This window comes from Coregonus lavaretus, assembly GCF_964263955.1.
Source record: "Coregonus lavaretus genome assembly, chromosome: 11".
NCBI lineage: Eukaryota > Metazoa > Chordata > Actinopteri > Salmoniformes > Salmonidae > Coregonus > Coregonus lavaretus.
The window spans coordinates 20,701,223-20,726,106 of record NC_139998.1 but is presented as its reverse complement, the minus strand read 5'-3'; the positions used below and the strand labels follow the sequence as shown (position 1 = coordinate 20,726,106).

The 24,884-nt window shown below is 44.7% G+C and overlaps 2 protein-coding genes across 2 annotated transcripts in view; one reads left to right on the top strand and one right to left on the bottom strand.

The window, feature by feature from the left end:
- LOC311136762 (DNA polymerase subunit gamma-1-like) overlaps positions 1 to 4,004 on the top strand; it is an 11,423-nt gene extending 7,419 nt beyond the window's left edge. The window contains exons 16-22 of the mRNA XM_084171036.1: positions 65 to 200; positions 487 to 733; positions 1,099 to 1,221; positions 1,495 to 1,663; positions 1,880 to 2,088; positions 2,283 to 2,443; positions 3,277 to 4,004. Coding sequence (XP_084027162.1) covers positions 65 to 200; positions 487 to 733; positions 1,099 to 1,221; positions 1,495 to 1,663; positions 1,880 to 2,088; positions 2,283 to 2,443; positions 3,277 to 3,341 — 1,110 coding nt within the window. The 3' untranslated portion in view covers positions 3,342 to 4,004. The remainder of the gene's footprint in view (positions 1 to 64; positions 201 to 486; positions 734 to 1,098; positions 1,222 to 1,494; positions 1,664 to 1,879; positions 2,089 to 2,282; positions 2,444 to 3,276) is intronic.
- LOC311137036 (uncharacterized protein) lies at positions 3,694 to 24,884 on the bottom strand (the record flags this gene model as incomplete). Its single annotated transcript, XM_084171349.1, has 7 exons — positions 3,694 to 3,753; positions 4,162 to 4,251; positions 5,145 to 5,201; positions 19,788 to 19,912; positions 20,929 to 20,994; positions 21,265 to 21,891; positions 24,791 to 24,884. The coding sequence occupies 7 exons, from the start codon at positions 24,882 to 24,884 to the stop codon at positions 3,694 to 3,696; spliced, it is 1,119 nt and encodes a 372-aa protein (XP_084027475.1).

Below are 24,884 nucleotides of genomic sequence, written 5' to 3'. Positions count from 1 at the left end.
CTGGGCAACACAGCTTTATTTAAGGGAGCCACTGATATAGAGGTTGTGTGTGTGGTCTGTGCAGCGGGATCGAGTGGGCAGTGAGCTGAAGGCCATGGTACAGGTGCCCCCTGGGTACCACCTGGTGGGGGCGGACGTGGACTCCCAGGAGCTGTGGATCGCTGCCGTTCTGGGAGAGGCCCACTTCGCTGGCATGCATGGTGAGACTTCACCCCTAGCGCTGATACTCCGATTGATGCTGCATTCATTTTGCTATGAGAATGGTCAGAAATGTGAGTTTCCGACGATGTCCCTGAAAGACAGAAATCTAATGAGGAACTCATTCCCAGTCAGAATATTTCAGTGTCTGTTTGCATTTTGTCACGGAATTCATATTTATTTTACAACAGAGGATGTTTCAAACAGTGCCCCATATCTGGGGACTTGAGGAATCCATTCAGTCATTAACGTGGCCTGTTAATCATGTATCTGTTACTGTGTGTCCAGGCTGCACAGCGTTCGGCTGGATGACCCTGCAGGGTAAAAAGAGCCAGGGCACTGACTTGCACAGCCGCACGGCTGACACGGTGGGCATCAGCCGCGAGCATGCCAAGGTCTTCAACTACGGACGCATCTACGGCGCTGGGCAGCCCTTCGCCGAGCGCCTGCTCATGCAGTTCAACCACCGCCTCAGCCAGCCAGAAGCCGCCAGCAAGGCCCGGCAGATGTATGCCCTCACCAAGGGCCTACGCAGGTACAGGAAGGATAGTGGTGCATTGAATTTAGGTAGGACTGACACCCTATTCACTATATAGGGAATATAATATGCCATTTCAGACGCAGGCCTAGTTATCAAAGATTGTAAGGAGGGGGGACTCCCCTCGTCCACTACCAATGTGTAGCACCTCACCAAGGGGTGCAGTACGGCTAAGATGATGGGAGTTTGGAGCTGTACTGTGAACGTCATCAACTCGCCTCTGCTTGCTCTTTTGGAGGTTTAAGCTTGGATCTAAGCACTTTAAATGCATCTATATTATGTGCACAGAGCAGTAGACAGTAGTTCTATAGCACAACAAGGGATGTTTTGGAGGATTAAATTACAGAAAGGATGTGTGTCAGGTACCGTCTGTCTGAGGAGGGTGAGTGGCTGCTGAAGGAGCTGGATGTGGAGGTGGAGAGGGACGAGGACGGGAGCGTCTCCCTGCAGGAGCTCCGCCGGATCACCAGACTGGCCTCCCAGAGGTGAGGCAGCAGTGTGTGGGTGTCTGTGCTTCTGGAAGGCTATGTGGAGCCATCGCCATATTGTTTAGACCTATCAGGTTCCTTCAGTTCTGCAAACACCAAAGGTATAGTGGTTAGAGATATTGTTGAACCAGGCACTAATGTCAGCTTTGTGTGAACTGAAGTCCTTCACTACCACTGACCCCTAGCCCCTCCCCCTAGATACTCCTGTAGATCTGGCTAGGGACACACTTACTTACTTTCTACCTCATCCTCTCCTGATTGGCCGTGCAGTTCTCGGAGGAGGAAGTGGGAGGTGGCGGGCCAGCGTCTGTGGGCTGGTGGTACGGAGTCAGATATGTTCAACAAGCTGGAGAGCATCGCCCTCTCAGCCCAGCCGGCCACCCCCGTCCTGGGCTGCAGGATTAGCAGAGCCCTGGAGCCTCAGGCCGTCAAGGACGAGGTCAGGAGATACCAGGAGAAACACACAATCATAAGAACACACACAATCCATAAAAACACACACGCGCATACACAATTATAAGAACACACATACACACAATCATAACACACACAATCATAAGAACACACTCACTCTCAATCATAAGAACAGAATCAAACACACACTTGCTGTAAATTAAGAGATGAACGTGTGTGTGTGTGTGTGTGTGTGTGTCAGTTCATCACCAGCAGGGTGAACTGGGTGGTGCAGAGCTCGGCAGTGGACTACCTCCACCTGATGCTGGTGGCCATGCGCTGGCTGATGGAGGAGCACGACATCGACGGACGCTTCTGCATCAGCATCCACGACGAGGTGCGCTACCTGGTCTGCAGCGAAGACCGCTACCGGGCAGCACTGGCCCTGCAGATCACCAACCTGCTCACAAGGTCAGTAGTACTGCCCTGACTCATACACTGTCTCCTGCTGATGACTTGCCAGATCACCCCTTACAAAAAAAATGAAAATTGAAAGTATTATGTAATTGTCATTCATAGCCTGTGAGTTACTTGTTTTACATAAACAGCTTATTGAACAGATTTGAGACATGTGTTCCTCCATACTTTACCGTTGTGCTCTACAGGTGTATGTTTGCCCATGCACTGGGCATGCAGGACCTGCCCCAGTCAGTGGCCTTCTTCAGTGCCGTGGACATTGACCAGTGTCTGAGGAAGGAGGTGACCATGGACTGTGTGACTCCCTCCAACCCCACAGGGCTGGAGCGCAGATACGGCCTCCCACAGGGTGAGTATATCACTGTATATCATTCTTTAAACTGCTGCTCTTAAAACCTGCGTTTGATACATACAGCCCCAGAATGTCTTCAGATTGTAGTGTGCATGTGTTGCAATCATAGCAACTTTATTTATAGACCTTTTTTTATAAAATTATTTTACACACCATCTTACCTCATATACTGTGTACAGCATCTTTGGCTGTTACATGTGGTCTGCCAAACTCTCTAAAACGATGTTGGAGGCAGCTTATGGTAGAGAAATGAACATTACATTCTCTGGCAACTGCTCTGGTTGACATTCCTGCAGTCAGTATGCCAAATGCACGCTCCCTCAACTTGAGACATCTGTGGCATTTTGTGTGGCAAAACTGCACATTTTAGAGTGGCCTTTTTGTCCCCGGCACAAGGTGCACCTTGTAATAATCATGCTGTTTAATCAGCTTCTTGATATTCCACACATGTCAGGTGGATGGGATTATCTTGTCAAAGGAGAAATGCTCACTAACAGGGATGTAAACACATTGGTGAGAAATAAGCTTTTTGTGGATATAGAACATTTCTGGGATCTTTATTTCAGGTCATGAAACATGGGACCAACACTTTACATGTTGTGTTTATATTTTTGTTCAGTGTACATTAACATGATAACATAGAAACATGTTTTAAATACTGTGAAATGTTCACAGTAAATTAATAAATACAGCAGAAAGTTTTGCATGCTCTCAGTCTGCTAAGTGAAAGCTTTAAACAAATGATCAGATAATACAAAACAATCTTCAACCTCTTGTATCTTTCTCTGTACAGCATGTACGTAGAATAACAACACATTGACTCTCCACAGGTGAGGCTCTGGACATATACCAAATCATCGACATCACCAAAGGCTCTCTGGGGAAAGGGAGATAAGAGGGTGAACCGACCAGTCCTCTATTGTCTAGTTAGTGCAGCCAGAGGCATCATGGGATAAAGGTCCTCCAGGGCTGCCCCAACCCAGGCACTGAGTCATCAGACCAATGACGTCAATGGGAACTACTGGTTCTATGCAGGGTCATAAGGCACCAAACAGAAGAAAACAGTCTGCAGCGGGCGGTACTATATTGTTTTTGGCTGCATTATTTTTTGCTACAGTTCGCCCAAATGAACACAACCCATCTCAGTGGATCATCAGAACGCATCCGGATGAATGTAGGCTGCTCCAGACTGGTTAAGAGAGGAGTGTATTAAGTGGTTAAGAGGGAGAAAGATGTATTGTTTTCCATCACTGCTTCCTCTTCTTCTTGGGCTCCTGGCTCTGCTGTGGCTGCTGAGAGGCTGTGGGCTAAAGAAGGAAGAGAGACAAAGCAGCACTTACATGTATCCTCCTCAACACACAATTGAATACTGACGAAATGAATGACTTCAGCTCAGACCATTGGGTCTGGGAAAAACATAACGAGAACCAAAAGAAAAATGATCCATGGAGTTATAACTTATAAACGTGATGTGTGCTATTGACCCCTGTAGAGTGAACAGGACGATATGAGGAATGCGGGAGTATGGACAGGACTAATAAAGCGTAAGTAAATTTGGTGTGATGGAGCTGAGTGAATAGGACACTAAACCAACGTTTTGGATAGCTGTCATGTATGTGTGTGTATATATATATATATATATATATATATATATATATATATATATATATATATATAGTGTGTGTCAGTGTTATGGTTGATGCTCACCTGCTGACTTGCCCTGCTCCTGCAGCGCTGCCTCCAGTGGCTGTGTTGATGCGGAAATCTCTGGAAGTGCTCAGCTTCATGTACTGAATAAGGTTCACCTACACAACACACAGAAACCCGTTTATCTTGTTGTAGTTACAATAATGCATGGTTAGTTTGAGAGATGTTCTGTTACTGAAAAGTCCCACAAGGCTCTGTATCTTCTATTGAGTGTCCTCATTTTCAGATCTTGCTTTATGTTTGGTTACAACTAGACACTTCCATTCAATTTGAGACAATCTCCCATCCCAAAGCACTCCCATACATACCTTTTGATTTCTTGGAGAGGGTGATTAGGTATTTCTCGTACTGCTTTATACTGGCCTTGGTCTCACACAGGAGTTTGGCCTTGAGAATGGGAGAACAGTACGCATGGTTTTAGTTAGACCAAGGCTCAAAATATCAATTGAAGTGGTTGGCCATTTCTTTGTATCTGTAAATAAAACGCATGTAACAGAAACTCCGTACAGATGCTGTAGTGCCCCATGTAGCTCAATTGGTAGAGCATGGCGCTTGCAACGCCAGGGTTGTGGGTTCGATTCCCACGGGGGGCCAGTATGAAAAATGTATGCACTCACTAACTGTAAGTCGCTCTGGATAAGAGCATCTACCGGTACTAAAATGTAAATGTAGTAGTGGCCTCCCCCTCCTTTTTCTTATCATCTGCACCTCCTCCGGCCAGCTCACCACTCTGCAGGAAAACATGTCAAAGGTCACAACAACATGAAAGGGTCTCTTAACTAGAGGACAGTGTCAACAAGAAAAGTTGTATTAGCTAGAGGCCCTACGGCCAGATCTACTAATCGTTTGCACCAGGTGAAAGTTTATCCCTTGATGAAAAAACAGGTGCAAACTTAGTTAATCTGGCCCATAGTGTCATAGGTTGAGGAACAAACGATGCCACCGGTTGGCAGACAATGGCTGGTTAGATTACGTCAACATGAGGCTATACCTGCACGGAGGTGATGGAGTAGCACTGTGGAGTCAGTTGAGAGCCGGACAGCTTGACCTGGAAACACATGGATATTAGGTATTGTGGTGGGGGACGCGCACACACAAACTCACTCACACACCTGGGGCAGATTGTAGTGTGCATGTGTTGCAATCATAGCAACACTATTTATAGACCTTTAAAAAAAAATTTTTTTACACCATCTTACCTCATACTGTATACAGCAGCTTTGGCTGTTACATGTGGTCTGTGGTTGTGAGGCCGGTTGGTGTGTAAAACAAAAATATAAATGCAACATGTAAAGTGTTGGTCTCATGTTTCATGGCCTGAAATAAAAGATCTCAGAAATGTTCTATATGCACAAAAAGCTTATCTCTAAAATGTTGAGCACAAATGTGTTTATATCCCTGTTAGTGAGCATTTCTCCTTTGCCAAGATAATCCATCCACCTGACAGGTGTGGAATATCAAGAAGCTGATTAAACAGCATGATCATTACACAGTTGCACCTTGTGCTGGGAACAATAAAAGGCCTCTCTAAGATGTGCAGTTTTGTCACACAACACATTGCCACAGATGTCTCATGTTTTGAGTGAGCGTGCAATTGGCATGCTGACTGCAGGAATGTCCACCAGAGCTGTTGCCAGATAATGTAATGTTAATTTCTCTACCATAAGCCACCTCCACGTCATTTTTAGAGAATTTGGCAGTACGTCCAACCGGCCTAACAACCGCAGACAATGTGTAACCACACCAGCCCAGGACTTACACATCCAGCTTCTTCACCTGCAGGATCGTCTGAGACCAGCCACCTGGACAGCTGATGAAACCTAGGAGTATTTCTGTCTGTAATAAAGCCCTTTTGTGGGGAAAAACTAATTCTGATTGGCTGGGACTGGCTCCCTAGTGGGTGGGCCTGCGCTCTTGCCCAGTCATGTGAAATCCATAGATTAAGGCCTAATGAATGTATTTCAATTGACTGATTTCCTTATATGAACTGTAACTCAGTAAAATCGTTAATTGTTGTGCTTATATTTTTGTTCAGTATACAAAGCCATACCATACAAGGCAGGGAATGGCAGAAGTGTTGTGCCTGGCTATCTGTGTAGTGTCACTGTTAACACTGCCAGCTTCAATCTCGCCCAGTGGTGCAGGTGTAGTGGTGGCCATATGCAGGCATACTCAGTATGCCCACTTATTTCTCTACAGTTATACTCACTAATTACCATTGAAAATAATTGAATGGTTGAACAATTGAACGATCCATCTTAATTCCTTTAATCTCTGCCATTATAAGGTGGAGGGAAGGGAATGACAACATATAGGTAGCTACCTACAGCATATAGACAATTGTTGATAATTCATACTCAACTGATGCAAGAGAGAGGGTGATGGTCAAAACGTGGTATGTCAAGCCGTGTTAGCTGGGGCTGGATAGATTTGAACGATCCTTGTTGTACAGTGTACACTGTACAGGCACACACACCTGTTTGGTATGATAGCTAGCTAGCTTAGCCTTTAGCTCGATGCTTGGTGGCTTTTAATATAAATTCCCTGTCTTGTCTGTCAGTAAAGCCACCAAGCATTGATGGGAGGCAGCTAACTAACTAACGTTACTTGTTGGTGGCACTTATTTATAACTAACCTGGCGAAAGGTAGCTAGCTAGCTGGAGCGATGGTCAGGTAACGTCAGATAGTCAGACAGCTTTTACTTTGAAAACAGCGAGCACACGTATCCTCTCCACGCCGTCTCTATTCATTAATTCAATGTTGTGGACAACATAAGAAAAATGAATTCATGCAGTTGAAATGATTATCCGTCTTACTGTTTAAGTTCGGATATTGATTGAACCAACCGTACACGGTCTTTATTTTATTATATCAGGCTGCTACTAAAGTAACTGTTTTCGAGTCACCTGCTACTAATGTAATATAGCTGTTACTGGTGGCAGAGAGAGGTGAGGGTCAAAACTTTGTATGTCAAGCCGTGTTAGCTGATTGGATAGTCTTGAACGATCCATGTAGCTACAGGACACACACCTGTTTGGTATGATAGCTAACTAGCTTAAGCTCGATGCATAGTGTTTTTTGAGTCACCAGCGAAATTCACACCCGCAAACCTTTTCCTGTCGTCAATGTTTGCATGCCAGTGATTGGCCCTCTGTGTGGGCTACATATGTCAATTTTTTTAACCATATTTGTTTCTCATGAAAAGCAACTAACGATTTACTAAGAGAGCTAAACTTAGTAACCCGAATTTCCAACGAGTAGCTAGCTATATTAATTAGCTAGTTAATGAAATATGCATATTCCCACGTTGTTTAACAGGTTGTGTTAGCTGGATAATTTATCTGACCGTGTCAAGGAAGGTAACGTTAGCAGAAGAGATATGAAAATGTTGTTTTCTCGCTTGCTAGCTAGCTAGCTAGCTACGAAGCTCGGTCAACACCGTCAGAGGAAGAGGTGAAACATGAAACCGTTCAACACCTGCCCACCTGTTGCACTAACGTTAGCTAGCTAGCTACCCAGTCTCCATCTCATCAAAGTTTTGCGAGCTCGACAGTCAACCTTCTCCAGAAATGAATAAAGTATTGTTCACATTGGATCGGAATGAATGGGGCTCAAATGATATGTTAATGTATAGATTGAGTAGACTGTCCTTTTGAATAGGCGTTAGTTTTCAGGGGCTGCAGTGGGCCAGTGGCGCAATGGATAACGCGTCTGACTACGGATCAGAAGATTCTAGGTTCGACTCCTGGCTGGCTCGAATTTTTCCCTCCATCTAGGTTCATTTAATTTAGACACATAGCTGTTATGTCATGCAACACGCATAAATGCGTATATATACACTACCGCTCAAAAGTTTTAGAACACCTACTCATTCAAGGGTTCTTCTTAATTTTTTACTATTTTCTACATTGAAGAATAATAGTGAAGACATCAACACTGTGAAATAACACATATGGAATCATGTAGCAACCCAACAATTTCTAAGCAAAGCAAAATATATTTTATATTTGAGAATTTAAAATAGCCAAACTTTGCCTTGATGACAGCTTTGCACACTCAAATCAAATTGTATTTGTCACATAGACGTGTTTAGCAGATGTTATTGTGGGTGTAGCGAAATGCTTGTGCTTCTAGCTCCGACAGTGCAGTAATATCTAACAAGTAATATCTAACAATTTCACAACATATACCCAATACACACAAATCTAACTAAGGAATGGCATTTAAGAATATATACATATATACATACAGGAACAAGCAATGACAGAGTGGCATGGACTAAGATACTATAGAATACAGCATATACATATGAGATGAGTAATGCAAGATATGTAAACATTATGAAAGTGACTAGTGTTCAATTTCTTAAAGTGGCCAGTGATTTCAATAGGCCGCAGCAGCCTCTAATGTGCTAGTGATGGCTATTTAACAGTCTGATGGCCTTGAGATAGAAGCTGTTTTTCATTCTCTCGGTCCCAGCTTTGATGCACCTGTACTGACCTCGCCTTCTGGATGATAGCGGGGTGAACAGGCAGTGGCTCGGGTGGTTGATGTCCTTATTGATCTTTTTGGCCTTCCACTCTTGGCATTCTCTAAACCAGCTTCACCTGGAATGCTTTTCCAACAGTCTTGAAGGAGTTCCCACATATTCTGAGCACTTGATGGCTGCTTTTCCTTCACTCTGCCGTCCGACTCATCCCAAACCATCTCAATTGGGTTGAGTTTGGAGGATTGTGGAGGCCAGGTCATCTGATGCAGCACTCCATCACTCTCCTTCTTGGTAAAATAGCCCTTACACAGCCTGAAGGTGTGTTGGGTAATTGCCCTGTTAAAAAACAAATGGTGGGAAATACACATGCAGAGATCATCCGTTCACCCACACAGTGTCTCACAAAGACACGGCGGTTGGAACCAAAAATCTCAAATTTGGACTCCAGACCAAAGGACACATTTCCACCAGTCTAATGTCCATTGCTTGTGTTTCTTGGCCCAAGCAAGTCTCTTCTTATTATTGGTGTCCTTTAGTAGTGGTTTCTTTGCAGCAATTCGACCATGAAGGCCTGATTCAAACAGTCTCCTCTGAACAGTTGATGTTGAGATGTCACAGCACAACTGATTGGCTCAAACGCATTAAGAAAGAAAGAAATTCCACAAATTAACTTTTAAGAAGGCACACCTGTTAATTTAAATGCATTCCAGGTGACTACCTCATGAAGCTGGTTGAGAGAATGCCAAGAGTGTGCAAAGCTGTCATCAAGGCAAAGGGTGGCTACTTTGAAGAATCTAAAATCTAAAATATATTTGGATTTGTTGAACACTTTTTTGGTTATTACATGATTCCATATGTGTTATTTCATAGTTTTGACGTCTTCACTATTATTCTACAATGTAGAAAATATTAAAAATGAAGAAAAACTCTTGAATGAGTAGGTGTTATAAAACCTTTGACCGGTAGTGTGTGTGTGTATGTATGTATATATATATATATATATATATATATATGTGCAAGTTTCTCTGATAGAAACCATTTGAACGTTGAAAATTCCAGCAGTGTGAGTAAATTGAGAAGTCCCGTATGTAATGCTGCATTCGTAACTAAGTGGGAAGTGGAAATGTACCACCATAGCGTGGACTCTAGATCAGGGATCATCAACTAGATTCAGCCGTGGGTCGTTTATTTGTAGACTGCAAATTCACCACAAGTAGCTCAAACAGATATAACATTTGAATAAAACATAATAATTTCAAACCTTGCTTACATTTGTATACGATCACATACAGTCCATTCGGAAAGTATTCAGACCTCTTCCCTTTTTCCACATTTTGTTACATTACCGCCTTATTCTAAAATGTATTAAATCATGTTTTTCACTCATCAATCTACACACAATACCCCATAATGACAGTGAAAACAGGTTTTTAGAAATGTTTGAAAATGTATTAAAAATAAACAACAGAAATACGTTATTTACATAAGTATTCTGACCCTTTGCTATGAGACTCGAAATTGAGCTCAGGTGCATCCTGTTTCCATTGATCATCCTTGAGATGTTTCTGCATCTTGATTGGAGTCCACCTGTGGTAAATTCAATTGATTGGACATGATTTGGTAAGGCACACACCTCTCTCTATAAGGTCCCACAGTTGGCAGTGCATGTCAGAGCAAAAACCAAGCCATGAGGTCGAAAGGAATTGTCCGTAGAGCTCCGAGACAGGATTGTGTTGAGGCACAGATCTGGGGAAGGCTACCAAAACATTTCTGCAGCATTGAAGGTCCCAAAGAACACAGTGGCCTCCATCATTGTTAAATGGAAGAAGTTTGGAACCACCAAGAATCTTCCTAGAGCAGGCCGCCTGGCCAAACTGAGCAATCAGGGGAGAAGGGCGCCAGAGTTCCTCTGTGGAGATGGGATAACCTTCCAGAAGGACAACCATCTCTGCAGCACTCCACCAATCAGGCCTTTATGGTAGAGTGGCCAGACGGAAGCCACTACTCAGTAAAAGGCACATGACAGCCCGCTTGGAGTTTGCCAAAAGCCACCTAAAGGACTCTCAGACCATGACAAACAAGATTCTCTGGTCTGATGAAACCAAGATCGAACTCTTTGGCCTGAATGCCAAGCGTCACGTCTGGAGGAAACCTGGCACCATCCCTACGGTGAAGCATGGTGGTGGTAGCATCATGCTGTGGGGATGTTTTTCGGCGGCAGGGACTGGGAGACTAGTCAGGATCGAGGGAAAGATGAACGGAGCAAAGTACAGAGAGATCCTTGATGAAAACCTGCTCCAGAGCGCTCAGGACCTCAGACTGGGGAGAAGGTTCACCTTCCAACAGGACAACGACCCTAATCACACAGCCATGACAACACAGTAGTGGCTTCGGGACAAGTCTCTGAATGTCCTTGAGTGGCCCAGCCAGAGCCCGGACTTGAACCCGATCTAACATCTCGAGAGACCTGAAAATATCTGTGAAACGACGCTCCCTAGCCAACCTGAGAGAGCTTGAGAGGATCTGCAGAGAAGAATGGGAGAAACTCCCCAAATACAGGTGTGCCAAGCTTGTAGCATCATACCCAAGAATACTCAAGGCTGTAATCGCTGCCAATGGTGCTTCAACAAAGTACTGAGTAAAGGGTCTGAATACTTATGTAAATGTCATATTTCCGTTTTTTATTTTTAATACATTTGCAAAAATGTCTAAACCTGTTTTTGCTTTGTCATTATGAGGTATTGTGTGTATATTGATGAGGGAAAAAATAACAATTCCATCCTGTTAATCAGAAGGGATCAGCCAATGAATTATACTTGTGGGTGGCAGTAATTTGCCATCCTTGGCTTTACCTGTTCAACCAACACACTCTAGATGGCAGTATGCACCCGTTCAGTTTGTTTGCCAACTCATAGAAGTAGTAGAAGGGAAAAAAATTTACTACATCAAAATGGACATGCCTCAATGGCGATGCCCGTGCGCTCACAGACGCCATATTGGGACATATATAAATGATATCTCTATCATTCTCTACGTTTACCACATATGATTGGGAAAAATCTATTTGAACGGCCCTCCAACTGGTAATTACTAGTGGGAAACTTGTCTATCGTCCCTGAGCTCCAAGTGGGAGGTGGGAATTTACCAGTTGTGAAGTCGTAAATACCAGTTGGATGCATTCACTTGCTTTGAACTTGTTGATAAACGCCCAATCGGCTAATGGACAACAAGCGCTGTCAACCATCAACTAAAAGTACAGCTATCAGGCCTGTAAACCAATTATAGTGTTCAAAAACCATATTAATGGACTACTTTTTAGTTGCATTTAACTGCCAAAAATGCTGTTATTGAGGTAATTTCCTTAGTAGGTGAAGTCAGAGGTCTCCATGTGGGTGAAGTCGGAGCTCAAGGATGGTAAACACGTTTCCCACTAGTCAGGGCCGGCCCTGGAAGTTCTGCTGCTATAGGCGAGACAAACCAGGCGCCTGAAGGCTGACTTCAGTCGTCAGTTGAATGTGTTTCCTCCGACACATTGGTGGAGCTGGCTTCTGGATTAAGCGGGCAGGTGTTAAGGAGTGCGGTTTCAAATCACATTAAATAAAATTGTATTTGTCACATGCGCCCACTGTTGTATTCGGCACATGTGACAAATAACATTTGATTTAATGTGATTAACACCCGCCTGCTTAATCCAGAAGCCAGCTGCACCAATGTGTCAGAGGAAACACATTGAAGTGACGACTGAAGTCAGCCTGCAGGCACCCGGCCCGCCACAAGGAGTCACTAGAGCGCGATGAGCCAAGTAAAGCCCCCCGGCCAAACCCTCCCCTAACCCGGACGATACTTTACCGTGAAATGCTTACTTACAAGCCCTTAACCAACAATGCAGTTCAAGAAATAGAGTTAAGAAAATAAAATAAAAAGTAACACAATAAAATAACAATAACGAGGCTATATACAGGGGGTACCGGTACCGAGTCAATGTGCGGGGGTACAGGTTAGTCAAGGGTAAAGTGACTATGCATACATAATAAACAGCGAGTAGCAGCTGTGTAAAAACAAAGGTGGGTCAATGTAAATAGTCCGGGTGGCCATTTCATTATTTGTTCAGCAGTCTTATGGCTTGGGGGTAGAAGCTGTTAAGGAGCCTTTTGGACCTAGACTTGGCGCTCTGGTACCGCTTGCCGTGCAGTAGCAGAGAGAACAGTCTATGACTTGGGTGACTGGAGTCTTTGACAACTTTTGGGGCCTTCCTCTGACGCGGCCTAGTATATAAACTCAGCAAAAAAAGAAACGTCCTCTCACTGTCAACTGCATTTATTTTCAGCAAACTTAACATGTGTAAATATTTGTATGAACAAAACAAGATTCAACAACTGAGACATAAGCTGAACAAGTTCAACAAACATGTGACTAACAGAAATTGAATAATGTGTCTCTGAACAAAGGGGGGGGGGGTCAAAATCAAAAGTAACAGTCAGTATCTGGTGTGGCCACCAGATGCATTAAGTACTGCAGTGCATCTCCTCCTCATGGACTGCACCAGATTTGCCAGTTCTTGCTGTGAGATGTTACCCCACTATTCCACCAAGGCACCTGCAAGTTCCCAGACATTTCTGGGGGGAATGGCCCTAGCCCTCACACCTCCGATCCAACAGATCTCAGACGTGCTCAATGGGGTTGAGATCCGGGCTCTTCGCTGGCCATGGCAGAACACTGACATTCCTGTCTTGCAGGAAATCACACACAGAACGAGCAGTATGGCTGGTGGTATTGTCATACTGGAGGGTCATGTCAGGATGAGCCTGCAGGAATGGTACTACATGAGGGAGGAGAATGTCTTCCATGTAACGCACAGCGTTGAGATTTCCTGCAATGACAACAAGCTCAGTCCGACGATGCTGTGACACACCGCCCCAGACCATGACGGACCCTCCACCTCCCTCCAAATTCTCGATTATCGTAGATTTATCGGTGGTGACAGTGTTTCCTAGCCTCAGTGCAGTGGGCAGCTGAGAGGAGGTGCTCTTATTCTCCATGGACTGTACAGTGTCCCAAAACTTTTTGGAGTTAGTGCTATAGGATGCACATTTCTGTTTGAAAAAGTAAGCCTTTGCTGTCCTAACTGATTGTGTATATTGGTTCCTGACTTCCCTGAAAAGTTGCATATCGCGGGGGCTGTTCGATGATAATGCAGTACGCCATAGGATGTTTTTGTGCTGGTCAAGGCAGTCAAGTCTGGGGTGAACCAGGGGCTATATCTGTTCTTAGTTCTGAATTTTTTGAATGGGGCATGCTTATTTAAGATGGAGAGGAAAGCACTTTTAAAGAACAACCAAGCATCCTCTACTGACGAAATGAGGTCAATATCCATCCAGGATACCCGTGCCAGGTCAATTAGAAAGGCCTGCTCGCTGAAGTGTTGGGGTGGTCGTTTGACCGCGGACCCATTACGGACGCAGGCAATGAGGCAGTGATCGCTGAGATCCTGGTTGAAGACAGCGGAGGTGTATTTAGAGGGTAAATTAGTCAGGATGATATCTATGAGGGTGCCCATGTTTACAGATTTAGTGTTGTACCTGGTAGGTTCCTTGATAATTTGTGTGAGATTGTGGGCATCTAGTTTAGATTGTAGGATGGCCGGGGTGTTAAGCATATCCCAGTTTAGGTCACCAAGCAGTACGAACTCTGAGGATAGATGGTGTCCAGGGCACAGCTGGGGGCTGAAGGGGGTCTGTAGCAAGCGACAACAGTGAGAGACTTATCTCTGGAAAGGTGGATTTTTAGAAGTAGAAGCTCAAACTGTTTGGGCACAGACCTGGATAGTATGATAGAGCTCTGCAGGCTATCTCTACAGTAGATTGAAACTCCGCCCCCTTTGGCAGTTCTATCTAGACGGAAAATGTTGTAGTTGGGGATGGACATTTCTGAATTTTTGGTGGACTTCCTAAGCCAGGATTCAGACACTGCTAGAACATCAGGGTTGGCGGAGTGTGCTAACGCAGCGAATAACACAAACTTAGGGAGGAGGCTTCTGATGTTAACATGCAAGAAACCAAGGCTTTTACGATTACAGAAGTCAACAAATGATAGTGCCTGGGGAGTAGGAGTGATACTGGGGGCTACAGGGCCTGGGTTAACCTCTACATCACCAGAGGAACAGAGGAGGAATAGAATAAGGATACGGCTAAAGGCTTTAAGAACTTGTCTTCTAGTGCGTTGGGTACAGAGAATAAAGACAGGGTCAGAAAAATGGAAGACAGGGTCCTGAAAAAGGGACGTTTCTTTTTTTGCTGAGTTTAGGTCCTGGATGGCAGGAAGCTTGGCCCCAGTGATGTACAGGGCCGTACTCACTACCCTCTGTAGCGCCTTATGGTCGGATGCCGAGCAGTTGCCATACCAGGCGGTGATGCAATCGGTCAGGATGCTCTCAATGGTGCAGCTGTAGAACATTTTGAGGAACTAGGGACCATGCCAAATGTTTTCAGTCTCCTGAGGGGGAAAAGGTGTTGTCGTGGCCTCTTCACAACTGTCTTGGTGTGTTTGGATCATGATAGTTTGTTGGTGATGTGGACACCAAGGAGCTTGAAACTCTCGACCCGCTCCACTACAGCCCCGTCGATGTGAATGGGGGCCCTCCTTTTCCTGTAGTCCACGATGAGCTCCTTTGTCTTGCTCATGTTGAGGGAGAGATTGTTATCCTGGCACCACACTGCCAGGTCTCTGACCTCCTCCCTATAGGTTGTCTCATTGTTGTCGGTGATCAGGCCTACCACTGTTGTGTGTCATCAGCAAGCTTAATGATGGTGTTGGAGTCGTGCTTGGCCACGCAGTCGTGGGTGAACAGGAGTACAGGAGGGGACTGAGCACGCACCACTGAGGGGCCCCTGTGTTGATGATCAGCGTGGCAGATGTGTTGTTGCCTACCCTTACCACCTGGGGGCGGTCCATCAGGAAGTCCAGGATCCAGTCACAGAGGGAGGTGTTTAGTTCCCGGGTCCTTAGCTTAGTGATAAGCTTTGTGGGCACTATGGTGTTGAACGCTGAGCTGAGTCAATGAATAGCATTCTCACGTAGGTGTTCCTCTAGATTGTGATTTGAGATTGCGTCATCTGTTGGGGCGGTATGCGAATTGGAGTGGGTCTAGGGTTTCCGGGATGATGGTGTTGATGTGAGCCATGACCAGACTTTCAAAGCACTTCATGGCTACTGACGTGAGTGCTACGGGGCAGTAGTCATTTAGGCAGGTTATCTTCCCTTTCTTGGGCACAGGTCTACTTGAAACATGTAGGTATTCACAGACTCGGTCAGGGAGAGGTTGAAAATGTCAGTGAAGACACTTGCCAGTTGGTCAGCGCATGCTCTGAGTACACGTCCTGGTAATCCGTCTGGACCCGCAGCCTGGTGAATGTTTACCTGTTTAAAGGTCTTGCTCACATCGGCTACGGAGAGCATGATCATACAGTCGTCCGGAACAGCTGGTGCTCTCATGCATTCTTCAGTGTTGCTTGCCTCAAAGCGAGCATAAAAGGCATATAGCTTGTCTGATAGGCTCCCGTCACTGGGCTGCTTGCGGCTGGGTTTCCCTTTGTAGTCCGTAATAGTTTGCAAGCCCTGCCACATCCAACGATCGCCAGAGCCGGTGTAGTACGATTCAATCTTAGTCCTGTATTGAAGCTTTGCCTGGTTGATGGTTTGTCTGAGGGCTTAGCGGGATTTCTTATAAGCGTCCGGATTAGAGTCCCGTTCCTTGAAAGCGGCAGCTCTATCCTTTAGCTCAGTGCGGATGTTGCCTGTAATCAATGGCTTCTGGTTGGGATATGTACGTACGGTCACTGTGGGGACGACGTTATCGATCTACTTATTGATGAAGCCGGTGACTGAGGTGGTATACTCATCAATGCCATTGGATGAATCCCGGAACATATTCCAGTCTGTGCTAGCAAAACAGTCCTGTAGCATAGCATCCGTGTCATCTGACTACTTCCGTATTGAACGAGTCACTGGTACTTCGTCTCCCGAGTGGCGCAGTGGTCTAAGGCACTGCATCGCAGTGCTAGCTGTGCCAATAGAGATCCTGGTTCGTATCCAGGCTCTGCTGTAGCCGGCCGCAACCGGGAGACCAATGGGGCGGCGCACAATTGGCCCAGCGTCGTCCAGGGTAGGGGAGGGAATGGCCGGCAGGGAGGTAGCTCAGTTGGTAGAGCATGGCGTTTGCAACGCCAGGGTTGTGGGTTCGATTCCCACGGGGGGCCAGTATGAAGAAAAAATAAGAAAAAAAAGATTAATGTATGCACTAACTGTAAGTTGCTCTGGATAAGAGCGTCTGCTAAATGACGTAAATGTAATTCCGGCTTTAGTTTTTGCTTGTAAGCAGTAATCAGGAGGATATAATTATTGAGATTTGCCAAATGGAGGGCGAGGGAGGGCTTTGTATGAGTCTCTGTGTGTGGTGTAAAGGTGGTCTAGAGTTTTTTTTCCTCTGGTTGCTCTGGTGACATGCTGGTAGAAATTAGGTCAAGCAGATTTAAATTTGCCTGCATTAAAGTCCCATCCACTAGGAGCGCCGCTTCTGGATGAGCATTATCTTGTTTGCTTATGGCCTTATACAGCTCATTGAGTGCGGTCTTAGTGCCAGCATCGGTTTGTGGTGGTAAGTAGACGACTACGAAAAATATAGATAAACTCTCTTGATATATCGTGTGGTCTACAGCTTATCATGAGGTACTCTACCTCAGGCGAGCAATACCTCGAGACTTCCTTAATATTAGACATCATTCACCAGCTGTTATTGACAAATAGACACACACCACCACCCCTCATCTTACCAGAGGTAGCTGTTCTGTCCTGCGGATGCACGGAAAACCCAGCCTAATGTATATATTATCCATGTCGTCGTTCAGCCACGACTCGGTGAAACATAAGATATTACAGTTTTTAATGTCCCGTTGGTAGGATAGTCTCGAACGGAGATCATCAAGTTTATTCTCTAGTGATTGCACGTTGGCCAATAGAACGGATGGCAGGTCATGTTTCTGAGGACTCATGACTCGACCTTCACCTTTTCCGAGCCCGTTGGGGAGTTGCAGTGATGAGATAAGATCGTAATTGGATATGACGAAAAACATTTAAATACGATTTTTTTATTTTTATAAAGAAGTTTCAGGGAAGAATGGACAGAAATTGGCATTCTTACCATATTTCTCCAATGTCGAACTAGAGTGTCTTGTTTGCAAATAATTAAATCTTAGACATCCTTATGAATCTAAGCATGGCACTTTCAAAAGATACCTTTCCACCCAGACAGACACTCTACCGACGCAGAAAAATGTAACCTTCAACTGCTGGCTACTCATCCATTGCATAACCCAACAACAGAAGTGCTTCCCTAAAAGCTGCCTGTGTTCAAACATATTCTCTTTTTAGAAAGTGAAAAGCTCAATTAATAGGGACAGAATAGCAAAGTCCATTTTTTTGTTTCCTATCAGAAAGAGAAAATAGAACACTTATTGAAATACTCCCTGAAAAATAGTTTATGCAACTCCCCTATCCCGCCAAAATAGTTTTATCAATGGCTTTTTGTAAAATATTTCCAGTTCATTATATTCTTCCTGCCTTAAACTGTGTTGTAATAATGAACTTCCTTGCTGACAATCAAATTGACATGCTGGCCTGTTTTATTGAATTAATCACTTCTGTGATATTATGCCTCTCTGCCGCATGCAGTGGCCTTGAACGCAAACTTACCGATAACAACACTTTTTAAGGCAAGAGGTTCAAAAGCCTGTTTCCCATTGGCCCCTCTCCAATTAATGTTCATGGCCAGGCCATTTGTAAGGAGTTTTGAGATGATTCTCCACACATTCTCCAGACAGTCCCAAATATATGGTCTGAAAAACAAAAACTCGTATTTGATTAATATAATACTAATTTGAAGAAAGCTGGAATGGTACTCTGGGTCAGATTGTGGCATGGTTGATTACTTTTCAGCAATACATGTAATGATATAATGATATCTTGTCATACCAGGTTATTTTTTAAGTCTTGATCTGAAAGTTGGCCCTCAATTCTCCTCAAGTCTTCCAGCGAGGACATTGGAAGACGAAGGTCTGTCAAATCTGGAACCTCATCCAGGGTTGATCTGTTCGCCTGGAGGTTTTGCAGCTGCAGCAAAATCAGCTTTTGCTGTTGCTTAATAATTTCTATGGAGGTTAAGTTCTCACGAAGAATTGCTGCAAAAATACAAAACAGAACACAGTTGTGTTTTATCCCTCACATTCTTTCTGTAGTTAAAGTTATAAAGGATAACAAAGACAAATATAAACAACATAATCAACACAATCACATTATAGATCAGGGGTGGGCAACTTTGATGTTGGTGGGGGCCACAATATGTACCTTACATGTAACACTTACGATCACACACTGGCTGCTGCTGTTGTTGAATGTTTGGCTCAATCCTTGTTGGCCTATCAGAATTCCCAGGTGTCTCTTCTGTCCTCTGCAGGTCTGATAACTGGTGCAGGTGGCAAACCCTTAGAGGTGTTTGACTGGCCCTTGCGTGGAAACTTTTCCTTTTGGCTCCTCATCCTCACTTTCAGTGGCACTGAATATTTGCGTATTTGTGCCCCTGATGTAAAAAATATAAGGTTATTGAACTCATAAGAATGACCAGTGAAGTAAACATATGTTGGATATTTAGGCCAACCACTGAGAAATATTTTTTAAAATCATATTTGTTATAGTTGTTATACCTTCCTTTTCTCTTCATATATGCGGGGTGGTCATCCTCCTCCTCAGTCTGAAGATCAGATTGGACCACAGCCATAGGAAGCTTACGGCGAGCCTCTTCATATGTGTCTGTAAGAGAATATTAATGTATTGTGTTTAGATTGCAGATACATATTGTTGTCTCATGAGGTTGATGTCAGTTATAAATAGTTGACTGCAAATATAACATTAACTCACCTCTAGTGTACCTGATGTTCACATCAAACAAACCCCATGTTTCATCAGGTGCTTCTTGACGTTTCACTGCCCTTGTGCAGCGTTCTGTGGATGTATAAGGGGGCCAGTAGCTCATGCCATCCTGGACCCATGATGAAGGCACAACTTCGGCTCCTTCTTCTTGTTAGCCCAATTCACCAAGTAGCCTTTGAAACGGTCCGTTGGACTTTCAACCTCATCGTCTACCATCTCCTCATCACCCTCATCATCAATGTTCTCCTCAGCATCATCAACCTCACCCTGACCTCCACCTTCTCCTACACCTGCAGAATAGAATCCCGTATTATCGGCATATTCGACAGCGTTTAAGAAATATATTACCTTCAACAGTGTTATCTTGTGATCAAGCCTTCAATGTTTTGTGATTATTGGTGTCGTAAAAATGTTAGCTAACGGGTTAGCAATTAGCAAGTTTGACATTTCATTGGAAATACTACTGTTATCAGCTTTTGATGAGCGGTTTAGCAAAAAAATATGTCCCGTATTATCGGCATACGGCCCCCAGTTATTGGCCACCTTACTATTTTGTTCAATTACAAGATATATCCATTTAATTTTGTTGAAAAAAGAGACACCAACCACGTACCCGAAGTGTTTACTAGATGGTTGACTAGTTGGCTAGTCTTCCGGTAAAAAATAATGATTTGCCTGTCAACTTTTAATTGCGTAGCCCGGTGCGCCCTCCTGTGGACTCTTAAAAAATTGTTCTTCACCAACATATTCAGTGTTGTAACCAAATAAAATGAGTATTAATAATTTACATCAAATACACTTTAATTTCAGTTATGTGCATTAACATAAACAATGAAAACACTGTTGGAGTTTGTGTTGCAGAGGTGCACTTGGAAAGTAAAGGAAGAAATACACAAGATGGGTTCAATAAATATATATATTATATTTTAGACATTTATTTTTTTGAACAAATAAATAATTTCATATGAACACAAACAAAACAAACAATTCAATCTCGACCTCCATCCCTATATTGTCACAAAAATCACAATAAAAATCCAGCTCCACCGCTACCTCTTGATCCCACTGCACACACCTGCAGTGGAACCAGTGCTGGCAGAAGTCACAGCACACCCATGGCACCTCGGATCTACACTCCTGAGAGGAGCTTGCAGGCGGATCACGCTTCCCGCAGCGAGCACAGCAGGTGGTGTCTTCTTTTATAAAAAAATAAGAAAATAATACAAATTGATTAATATGGTTTTGCAAAATGTAGAAGTTCTTCAACAACAATAGTAATTGATACAACTGAGAGAGCGAGAAAAACAGATTATGAAGTACCTGAGGGTGGTGTGAGATGTGACCGGTGTAGCTTTTCTCTTCCTTTTCTGTGCTGCAGTTTGAGAAAAAGTAGTGTTAGACAGAGCATGTTGCATGAAAACCCTTTTCAACTTTTTTACATCAATACCTCTGGAGGAAGCTGCAGAGGTTTTGGAGGAGGTGGAGATGACTTGAGGGCTGGTGCTATGTACTGTAGATATGTGAAGATATATATATATATATATATATATATATATATATATATATATATATATATTTTACATTGCTGTTTTATAAAACAGATAACAAACAGTCATTTTTTCGTAATTTAACATGTGTTTACCTGTGGAGGTGGTGGTATTCAAATTGCAGGGGGCAGGGACACCAGACGAGGCTGCTATGGTGGTGTGACCAGGGGAGACGGAGGAGGCAGTTGGTCCAGAGGAGGCCGTGTTGGTAGTGACAGACATGGGGGGTGGTGTGCATTGGGGTGGTGGTGGACAAAACCGCCGACGATGGCTTGGAGGAGCTGGTGTTTGTAATGGTGGGGTTGAGGGGCCGACGATGGTGTGGCCGGGAGAGTAGGCATGTGGCCGCCTTCTGCAGCTGGGGACTCCGGCGGCTCCTACAGGTGTTGCACACTGGGAGGCACTGGCAGTGGTGATGCAGCTGTCAGGAGTGGTTCCAGCAGGGGGTCCAGCAGAGGCGATGGCGTCAATGGTCTCATCCATGGCAGCCCTCTCCTGTGCCCTCTGTGTTCTGAGGGCTGCCCGACGCTCTTTCTCCTCTGCCTCGGCCCTCTCCTTCTCACCCCTCTCCTGCCACTGGCGCGTGTATTCCTCCCCGGTGAGGCATGTGGCGACCACAGGGAGTCTTCTGTATCGGTCCAGCCGATACTTCAGGACAGTAAAGTTGTGCCCCAGGTCCTTCGCTCTCAGCCCCCCCTCTATTAGGGGGTTCTCTTCTAGAGCTAGGGATAGGACTGGAGCAGCGGCTGGGACTGGAGCAGGGGCTGAGGGTCCTCCTGTGGTCGCTGGGGAGGAGGTGCTGATGGATGGCACAGTGCTGCTGGTTCCAGGAGAGGCGGTGTTGGGACCCGGTAGGGTCCGAGACGGCATTAAACGGGACCCTTCAATGGCTGAAGGGTCAAAAGGGAAGAGGCCACACTTCTTAAACCCTTACACCACATAGCGCATGTCCTTGCATCGCTGGTACGGGTAGCGGAATACTCTGGCAAATTCTGATATGTTTACCATGTAGGAGTGGTCAAAATGGCTAAGGTCTCCAGCTACCTTGGAGAACTCAGCCTTTAAAGGGCCAAAGTATGCCACGTCCAGCGGCTGCAGGACATGGGTGCAGTGTGGTGGAAGACAAAGAAGTATAACCCCTTCCCTTAGTGCTGCCGCAAGCACTTCCGGGTCCATGTGGCTCTTGTGCCCATCGAAGAGGAGAAGGAGAGGGCGCTCTTTGCATGCTTAATGAAGTGCTGAAACCACTTCCTGAACAGGTCACCGGGGAAACACTTGGGGTAGATGATAAACGGGGGGACGTCCTCCCCAGTTGCGTTGAAGCAGGCCAGCACTGTGATGTGCTCCTTGGTCCCCGGAGCCTGCTGGTACACGTGTTTTGCGCCCCGGGGAGCCAGTACTTTGTGCCTGCTCTGGTCGCTACGAAACCCAGACTCATCGCAGTTATAGATTTGTCTGGGTTTCTCCCTCAACCCACTCTCCTCCAAGTGCTTCTCATAAGAAGTGAAGAAGGTGTCCATCGTCGGACGTGTGGCACACTCAGCTCTCCCCCTATCCAGGGTGTCCGGCCTCCTCATGCTTAGGTTCTTGTGCCTCCTCCTGAACATTTCCCACCACCTCTTCCCCAGTGGTGGGATTGTTTCCCCTGGGTGCCGAAACCTACAATAGAATAGAATAGAATATATAATTGTCCATCCAGGATGAAAATGTTTGTTTTGGCATCACCATACACATCCACATTTACATCACACACATTGAGAACAGTCAGTCCACCAATCTACATACATAAACACATAGAACACCAAATACCTGCATATTTTTTCGGCGTATTTCATCAGCCTCTGTCTGGTGAAGGGGAACCCATGGCTGGCGCAGTAGATACAGTACTGCACCAGAGACTTTTCATCCTCTGGTGCAAGCAATGTGGGTGGTCCACTGCGACAACCATGGGTCACCCGGCCGCTCAGCCTGCCCGCCAGGGTCTGCCGAGGTACACCATGCACCTTGGTAGATAAGAAAAGAAAACTGTTACTAGCAGATAAAATTCACATACACATGATAATATCCTAAAAACAAAAAGATGCCTAACCTTGGCAGCCTGGCAGATAGCCATCCCTGCCCCGCAGTCCTCCATGGCATGGAACATGTCCACCTCACTCCATTGCTTCCTCTTGACTTTCTCCATGCTGCAGTGGTAAATACATGTAGCTAAATAACTTGGCATACTATACACACTTTAGAAAGATATCTGAATATGTATAAACATTTACATTTCAAAGCTAAGGCATTGAAAGGTGATGAAAGTTTTCACAATAACTGAAAGTGTACCCACGTTTTTTGTTTGATGTTATCTGTAATGAAAATTAGTGTCCCAATTAGTGTAATATTGATGCATACATTGTACCATTTTACTAAATACTGCCTCTATGTAGCTGTTGTAAGATGAAACATAGCCAACAGTGATAGGTGTCAAAAAGTTCATGGTTCAAAGTTCCAAATACATTTTTGCAGATTGTGCAAAACGCCTCCGTCAGAGGACTCCAATTTTGATACGGTAAAGCTTGACAACATGCAGCTGTTTTCGTGATATGTATTATCTAACACTTACAATTTCTTTCCTTTTTGCTTACTTAGCAGTTCTATCAACATTTAGCAACTAAGATAGCAATATTAGAAAATCCGTTAGCTATATTTCAGAGGTAAAAAGTTGGATATTAAATTAGGTGTGGTCTGTCGCGCAGTCGAATTTTACAATATGCAGCGTGTTCCACAAAATGTGTACATATAACTTTTTTGAAAACTCTCAAAACCTAACTTAACTTACATAAATTGCACTGAAAATCGGTGGTCAGCTAGCTAAAAGGGTGTCGTTAGTCACAAAACGTACCGTTATTTTTTCAGTCCATTTAAATGTTGAGCTCGAGGTGATTCAGTCCTCCAACCGCTAGAGAGTGTCCGAGGTTAGGGGGTGTCCGATGTTTGGGGAAAATTAGCTAGAACTGTCACAAAATAACAATATTTAGCTGGCTAGCTATTTTGTTTCCATCTTAACAAAAGGGGTCTACCTACCGTCTTGATGGTCGAGCTCTAGTGACAGTTTATAACAGTTGGAATAGCAAGCGACTTATTAACTTGTGCGCTGGTAGACAGGAATTTAGTTTGTCTTTTTTTATGGAAAAATAAATAAATAATTACAAGTTAATTATATAAAGCAGCCCGTGTAATCATCTGCCAGAGAGTAGCCACAATCGGCCTAAGCCCCAAGTAATTCATTTGGGCCAGATAACTCACACCGGAATCGGCCCGAGCTCAATCCCCACATCCTAGCCATAAGTAATACTGCCGAAGGCTGGCCAGACTCGGGCCACATGACGTCGGCCGAGTCTGACTCTCAGTGGAGTGCCCCGACTCTCAGCCGGAATCGGCCCAGATCCACTGTGCTAGCTGGGACTTCTCATGCGAGCTGAGGGGGTGGCACAGATTCTTCCAGTCCCTGTTTCCATCCCTGACCAGCGCTGGTTTACACTGGTGTAAAAAAGGTTTGCAGCAAAAACAGAAGGCTGCATCGTTTTGCTTGGAATAGACAAGCCATGGTCTCTCCAATCTCCCCGTTCGCCATACTCCTATTGTAGTTGGCCACCGAAAATATTTGTTGCCCCTCATCTCTTGGGAAATTCCCGTCCTTATCCTGATGTGGCCCAGCCTGCACTGACAT